This window comes from Cicer arietinum, chromosome 5 (assembly GCF_000331145.2).
Source record: "Cicer arietinum cultivar CDC Frontier isolate Library 1 chromosome 5, Cicar.CDCFrontier_v2.0, whole genome shotgun sequence".
Classification (NCBI taxonomy): domain Eukaryota; kingdom Viridiplantae; phylum Streptophyta; class Magnoliopsida; order Fabales; family Fabaceae; genus Cicer; species Cicer arietinum.
The window spans coordinates 28,625,304-28,633,884 of NC_021164.2; the positions used below are offsets into that span (position 1 = coordinate 28,625,304).

Sequence of the window (8,581 nt, forward strand, 5' to 3'; positions counted from 1 at the left end):
TCGCAACGCCGCTTCCAAATTAGTTCACTAGCACCGTAGTGTGGTGGTGAGCAACTTTCCCTTCTATCTCTTCGAGAAATGAGGTTTGGATCTAGGAGAAACGGAGGGGTTTGTGTTTGGATCTCAAATACCGTTTTTCTTCGTTTTCGAATCAAAGAGGAAGAGTGGAGTTGCGAAATCCTTGATCTAACTCTCACCCAACCTTGGGTTACTAGTTTTGAAGAAAAGAAAGCGACGAAAGAGAAAATGGGAGAAAGGAGGGATTTTGGCCGCGGGTTCAGAGGAAGAAGACGATGGAATGTGTTTTTCAGTTTTCTTTCCTTTTTCCTTTCCTCTATTCTCTTTCCTTTCTATTTCCTTTCCTTTCTTTTCTATTTCCTTTTCCTTTTCCCTCAAACAAACATATATACATAAATATATATTTATATATATATATATATTACTTACTTTTAATAAATATCTCCAAATACCTTGATATTTATTAAAATTACCATTCCACCCATAAGGCATAAAATTCTACGTAAAAGGTTCATCGCAGTTAACTTCAATTTATTTATCGACGAGAAATTCTAATTGGAATCAAAATATCTTTTTGATTATAAAACTCCCAAAATATTATTAACTTTGGCTTAAAAGCCTCCGAGCCAAAATCCAAAATACACAAAATACATAAAGTACACTTTAAAATTACGAGTCTTACATTTAGCATTTGGGCAATACAAATGATAACACTCTTATCACTTTGTATTGCCGATTTTCAAGGATGCAACAACAAGATTCTAAGTACTAACTCGTAACAACCCACTTGTCCTTTTATCATGTTGTACATTTAATTTATTTGATGTTAATATTAAAGTCTTGAGTAATTATGAAAAAGTGGGTTATATATATTGATATGTTTTTTTTGGCTTTCGAATCCCCAAGAAATGACAGACATTTCTCAGAGTCTAGTTGTCGACTTGAAGTCGTGGAGCAACATCACAAGGGATATTTAAATGTTTTTAGGAACTTATATTTTGATGAGTTGTTTTGTATGTTTTTCACACTACTAATGTTTTAGTTTTTTAATATTTAAACTATTTTATTATTTATTGTTTTAGTTAGGTTCTATGTATGGATCTTGTTATTTTTTAAAAGATTATATTTACAATTAAATGTGTATTTTAATTAAGTTTAATTGTTCATTACATATATTTTTCAAAAATTAGTACTTAGAGACGGTTGAAAACCGTCGCAATAATATAAAAGTGCTTAGGGGCGGTTAGAAACCATCAACGTGTCTCATGGAAACATAAAAATAAATGCATTTGAAGGCGGTTAGAACTTCCACAAAATATTTTTGGAGTAGTTGAAATGACGGTTTTTTTAATTGTCAAAATATTTCTTGTTAATAGATTTTTTGGCCGCCCTCAAATATTCTTTTTTTCTTTTTAGTGGTTGAAAATGTTGTTTACTTAATAAAATATTTTTAATATTTTTTTTTTCTTAAATCTTTTAATTTATCGCAAAAAAATCCAAATATCTAACGTTTGATCAAAATATAAATAAAATATTATCAATAATTATTTTAATCAGTTATTGAATTTAGATATTTTCAATTACATCCTTAAATAAAGTTCCTTCATTATTTAAGTTTTATCAATTAATTATATTTTTAGTGATTTTGAGAGAACCTAATTTTTTTTTTGAAGTAGGAGAACTTAACCGACATATATACAGTATGAGATTTTAATTCTAAACTCTGCTTTTTCTTTTTAATTCTAAGACCTTGACATCTCAAGCTGGCTGCTGAATTCATATAATGACATCATTTTAGATAACCACAACAAATGAAAGAAAATCACAAACGTTCAAGAGTCACCAACCTTTCCAAAAGTACCTTTCTGTGGTAATCATTAATCAACTCTTGACGAAAAGGACTATTTTTGAAAATTAAAATAATAGAATCGTTTGGGGGATAATGCACGAACCTAATTTGTTTAAAAGATTGTGCCCCTTCCTCCAACCAAAGAACACCAACCGTACAATTTCCTTGCACCACAATTGTCCTAAATGCTTAGACAAAGGTCGCTTGGTTCATAAGCAAAGCATCACTTACCCTTATCCTATTGCCGCGTCAATATATTTTTATTAATTTTTTCAGTTAAATTTATATAATCTTACTAAATTATTAGTTTGACTAACATGAAGATTAAGCATATAACAACGAATATATTAATAAAATTGCTTAGAGTAGACTCATACTTTACAAGTGGGTGGATTAAAATTTTGTTTAATATGTAAATATATCTCTAACCACCAATAAGTAGATATTTTAGTCCTTCGTATTAGGAGGATTAATTAGTTAATTCAGTCCTTTAAATTTATAAATTAAATTGGAAAATATTAATCAATTTACTCTTTTGTTTTAAATTTTGCACTACAATTTTTAAAGGCTTATATTTGTTTTTTAATGCAATAAAATACTATTAAGTTAATATTTTTTATTGGTTTTGATGGATGTCTATTGTTAACTAAAGAAATATTTTGATGGAAAGATTAAAATTAATTGATATTTTTTAATTTAAAAGACTTATTTTTATTTTGCAAATTTGAAAGACTAAATTGATCTACAATGAATAAAATGTTTTTTTACTCCTCATGAAACTTTGAGATATTCTTTAACTTGGTAAACCCTAACATTCAACTCACTAAAACTTTTAATTGAAAAAAATAATTTGTTCTTATTTTGTTGGTTGTCCTGGAAAGGACTCCAAAATAAAATAAAATAATTATGACGGATATTTTGAATAATTTTTTTTAGAACAAATAAAAATTTAATAAAAGAAAAATAACTACGTAAAGTTGACCTTACTCAAATCTCTAAACATGAAATTTTATGAATTTTTTACTTAAATTTTATGAAATTACAAAGTCTATTAATATTATAAGCACATAAAATAAAATAAAAAAACTATAGTCCACTTTCACTATTAAATGCTCATAGCCAAATGATCTATATATAGAGTCTAGACCCCAATTTTGATTATTTCTTATTGAGGGATTTTAATGGTCAACGGAAAGACAATAGAAAATGAAAGGTACAATTATATAGATCACTTAAGTTGTCAAAGGTATAATCGTTATATTGTAGAAACATAAGGTTGACTACTAAACACTATATAAAATGCATAAATATGTGACAAGGGGAAGACAAGACAACAATTCTTAGCCTCCTTCTCTTTAGTTGTCCCTCATCTGTTTTAAGTGTATTTAAGAGTTCTTAATCTTGAACTTTGGATTTGAATTCACCAAAATTTGAAGTTGAATGCATACCCTTTATTTCCTTTCAAGACTTTTTGAGCTTTCTTGTCCTAAAAACTAATTTTGATTACACCAGGCAGGGAAATCAAGGAAGATTCTTTAAGGTAAATCGTTGTTAATAACATGTTTTTCAATCTTTACTTTGTGTATAGTTGCTTGAGGTTATCATATTTCAAGTTTTAAATTGTAGTTGCAGTTTCGTCCCAATGATGCTACAATAATTGATATTGTAATATATTATAGTCAAATACGATTAATGTAGCCGTAATTACGGTTGCAGGGACATAAAGAAATATGATTTTACAATCACAATTGTTATTATACCCAAAGTTTTAGATTTCAACTGTAGTAGCATCCTTGTCATGTTACAATAATTGATATTGTGAAAAATTGTGATCGATATGATTGATACAGCTGCAATTACGGATGCAAAGACATAAAAAGAAACTTGAGGTCTCAGCCACAATCATGATTACCATATCCAAAGTTTTAAATTACAATTGTAGTTGCAACAAAGTCATTACGATCATTGATATTTTGAAAAACTAATCAAATACGAATGATGCAAATGCAACTACAATTGCAGATACATAAAAAATGATTACTCCCCAGCCACAATAATGGTCAAATACCCTCTCTTGAAAACCTTGATCATATCCACAATGTTTAAATTTTTCTACAAAAGTTGCTTAGCCAATTATATTAACGAAGAATTTTAAAAAATGGTATCTTATTTTGGAGGGTTTTCTCCTAAGAAAAAATTATACTATAAAAACATCACATGATAGAATAGACATCTCAACTATATTGACACATCTACTGTTGCCTATCATTTATAGTACTTCAATAAATATTTAGGAGGGTGTATTTTTCAGGTAATTTCATAAGCAAAATGAGTGTTATGTATGAAGAGCTAAGGAGAAACCAAGAAATGGATTCAACAAGTATTGGACATTCCAAACAACAACATTCTGGAGTACTAATGAGGTACAGTTCAGCTCCAAGCTCATTTTTTACAAGCCTTATTGACAACAACAACAACACTCATAGCTATGCCAACAATGAAGAATCTTTTACAACAAGTAATTCAGAAATGGATACCATGTTGTCTAAATTGATATCTACCAACAATGGATGGAACAATTCTTCTGAGCCTCTGCAAGAGTTTGGAGTCAAGGTTGTTAAGCAAGAAGAAAGTGAATCTAATGGTTATTCTTATGGTGGTTCTGAGTTGACTTACCAAGACTTGTCAAATGGTTCTTCCAATTCTTTTTATGGATCTTTTGTTGGAGTTAACTCTATGGATTCAGAGAATTGTACTCAATCTAAAATTGGTGTTAGGAATTGCTCCAATCTCATTAGGCAAAAGAGTTCACCCGCTGGATTTTTCTCTAGTGAAAATGGTATGAATTTTGTCTTACTTTGCAAACTATTATAGATAAGTTTGTGTGCTTTTGCACCACCCTTTGGAAATTAATGTTTTCTTATAACTCAAAAGATAAATTTTATGCTTTAACTTGAAGTATTTTTATATTATTTTTTTATTATCTATCCACCGGAGATAATGTATATTCGAGTATGAAATTACTCTAAAAATCAACAAAATATAAAATTGTCTGAATATAAAATTGAATCAATGTTTGTTGGTTTAAGTAGTCATAGATGTAATTCATCATTACTAATATCTCAAGTTTGAGTTTTATGTTTGTTAGTCTAAGTAGTCAGGAGGTTAATTTATCATGACAAAGGTCTTAGAATTGTTATATAAAAAATATAAGCATTGAAAAAGTTTTATCCCTTATATAGGTTTACTCAACTCGACTTAGATAATATTACAAAAATAAAATAAAATTAATGATCAGTTAGAGCCATTTATGGTAATATTTAGAATTAATTATATTTTACAAGTTACTTAACATTAACTAAATCAAACATAATTGTCAACAAATTGTTATCTGAATAGTAAAAATTTGACATTGTAACTTTAATAAACCGAGTTTAAATTCTCTAAAGGACAATCATAAAATAATCACTATCGTCGATTTAATAAATAAAATATTTCTTTTAGAATTCTAAATAATTTTATTATTGGAAGGTCTTGCTACATTGAGAGAGCTAGAAATCTTCAAAGCCAATGAAATATCAAATGCACAAACAAGAGGGTTCCATGGTACACTTAACTTCTCATCTACTTGCTTGAAAAGAATGCCACAAATAGCTGAAAATGGAATCCAAAGCATAGATTCAAATTGCGACCAAGGTAGAGACATAATAAATGAAAATGGTAGCACCAAATGTCACATGCCTAGCTTCAATAATGAATTTTGGGACAATTCTTCATTCAATGCTCAAAAAGTAGAAAGTGAAGATGAAATCATGTTTTCTACCACAAATGGTTTGGAATCTCAGGTATATATACTCCTCCTTTCTTTTTTAATTGTCAGTTTTTTAGAAAAAAATGGTTCCTATTTATTTTTTATTTGTGGTTTTCAAATTTCAAAATATTATTAAATATTATTTTGTCAAAATTTTCTTTGCTTATTTATTGTCGAAAGAGAAATAAATAAATTAAAATAATAAATAGTTAAAAGTAATATTTTTTCCGTCCCAAAATCATATAAGAAAATATGATAAATGAATGAAAGAGAACGTTGATTTTTTCAAACTACCCATATCAATTATTAATTAATTTTCATTAACATAAATGCAAAATGGAGGATCATAACTTAGGACTGATGCGCATAAAATAAAATTAATAAGAGAAATTATAAGAAACAGATGAAATTATTTATATAAAATAGAAAAATTTAATAGTTTCATTAATTTGTGTAAACAATCTTAACCAACAACCAAAAAGGATCATTTGTAGTATTAATCAAAGTTTGTGATTTACTTTCATATCCAATTGAACTTTTCTAGAAAAATGATTTTTTTTTGTTATCAGGAAGGAGATTTTTGCTATCAAAACCTTGGTTTGACTCACCAATTGAGTCTTCCTAGTTCATCCACTAAGATGACATCTATTGAGAAGTTTCTTCAAATTCAAGGATCTGCTCCTTGTAAAATTCGAGCCAAAAGAGGGTTTGCCACTCATCCAAGAAGCATTGCAGAAAGGGTAAACTTTTACTTCTACTAAATTTTTTAAATCTTTAATAAATCTACCATATTAATAAGCATCTTTTAGATTGTTTGGCAGTGTGTATGGAACAGCTTATAATATGTTTTCAACTTACTTTCACAAATTTTCTATAATAGTTTATAAAAACAACTATTTTGTCTTTTGTTACAAAAATAGCATATAGACAAGCAAGCACTTACCAAATTTCATATATGTGATATGCAAATTTCAGGTAAGAAGAACGCGAATTAGTGAAAGAATCAAGAAACTGGAAGGCCTTTTCCCAAAATTAGACAAGGTATAATAAGTCATGTTTACTTTCTAAAATTATTTTTACTGATTTTAAATTTTGAAGATAGAAATGAAAGACTTGTGTATTAAACAATTGCAATAAAGAGGTGATGAAAGAGTAGCTAAAATTTTCATAAACAAAGAAAAGAATGTTTCAGACATTTATGTTTATTAGTTGAAGTGAAACTTTATACGCATTTTGTTAACTTAGTACTTGTAACTTTGCAGCAAACAAACACAGCAGATATGTTGGATTTGGCAGTTGAGTACATTAAAGACTTGCAAGGACAAGTTCAGGTATTAGAAAAATAATGAAGAGCATAACCACATTGAATTCAACCAAAATCTAATTTGTTTAACTAAATTTCTTTAACCTCATGCAGATACTCACAGATTGTAGAGAAAAATGCAAATGTACAAGCAATGAGAAGCTATACACTAAACATTGTAGCTGATTTATATCCTTGTAAATAGCAAAAGGAAGCAGGATATTTTTGTGTATATATTAAAAAATCTTTAATGAGTGTGCCAAAGTTGGCAATTGTAATTATAAAAAATAATGCTGATATTTGCTTAGTATGAGTTTATGTCCATGAGATTTTTTTTGTTTATTTTTTCACTTTTGTTTACAATTTTTTCTTCTGATATTCCTTTTCCTTTTAGCTTGATTGGTCAAAGGATCATTATGTACTATATCAGGTTTAGCAGGGGTCTTTCTTTCTCTGTAGCTCTACATTATACATATAAGAAGTCCGATTGCACTAATAATCTTGTAGAAGATGTGGGAACATCTTTCTGTCAACCACATCCATTCGCACACATCCATTATTCTTCCCCTTTCTTTTTGTTATTACACCTTTTGTATAGCAGACGTGTATTAGATGCATAATTTGTGACTCATAAGTTGCCCACTACAAAAACATGTCTTGCATGACACACTCTTTAATTGATTAAAATTGACATAAGTCCCACAAAATCATACGAGTCCTATATAAATCAATCAAATAGAGTGTATTACTAATATTTTTCACATGACAATGTACTTATAAGTGGTGGGAGTCATCACCCTATAAGTCAATTTTGGGCATCCTGCTATTAATTGGGAGATTCCAGTCACGGGTAGTTCTCACCCTAGAGTCGACCCAAATTGTTAGAAAATGACTCATATTTCTGTGTCGAAATCGACCAAGCATAATCAAATAATGAAAGGGAAGCCCAAAAAGGAATGTCTCACGGAAGACTTTCCAATTTTAAATGCCTTTCACCCTTTACAAAACTATCAAATCTGAACATTTTATTCTAAAAACTAAATTACATTATAGAACAACAAAAAATTGAATTTTTATGTGTCATCTTTCTTCTGGTATCTAGTGCCTATAAACACAGAGGGTATTTGTTGGTGAATAAGCGTGACTCACATAATATAAGGAAGAGGGAAACTAATTTTTTTTATTGACTTGCAAATACAAAGTTGTAACTGAAATGAAAACAAATACTAATTAACAAACTCCTAAATTTTAGCCACTACTTTATCAGACCCAAAAATTAAAACAAACTCCCCTAAAGACTTGGTCAACTAGTACAGCTAGAGGTAACAACTGTTGATACACATGTTCAATACTGCTCCTCGTATCAGTAGTTCAATATTTCAATTTTCTCCCACAGTAACTCAGCCTCTCTTACTTCTTCGAGGTTATGTTTCGTCTTGTTTGTTTGTTGCTTTAAAGATCCTGCAAATCTTTAAGAAGCTATGTCGTCTTTGGATGCAGATCTATGACAAGAAGTTTTGTCGTCTTTGGATGAAGATCTATGACAAGAAGCTATAAACTATGAGATAGATTCTCTAGAGTATATCAGACCTAGCAATGA

The 8,581-nt window shown here is 29.0% G+C and overlaps 1 protein-coding gene across 1 annotated transcript; it reads left to right on the forward strand.

Annotated features, from left to right (window-relative positions):
• The first annotated feature begins 3,194 nt into the window (after positions 1-3,194).
• On the forward strand, positions 3,195-7,323 carry LOC101515539 (transcription factor bHLH130-like). Its single transcript, XM_004515537.4, has 7 exons — positions 3,195-3,407; positions 4,179-4,706; positions 5,399-5,712; positions 6,248-6,418; positions 6,654-6,719; positions 6,941-7,009; positions 7,096-7,323. Exons 2-7 carry the CDS (start codon positions 4,196-4,198, stop codon positions 7,165-7,167), a joined length of 1,203 nt encoding a protein of 400 aa, XP_004515594.1. The 5' UTR covers positions 3,195-3,407; positions 4,179-4,195; the 3' UTR covers positions 7,168-7,323.
• Positions 7,324-8,581: the final 1,258 nt, after the last annotated feature.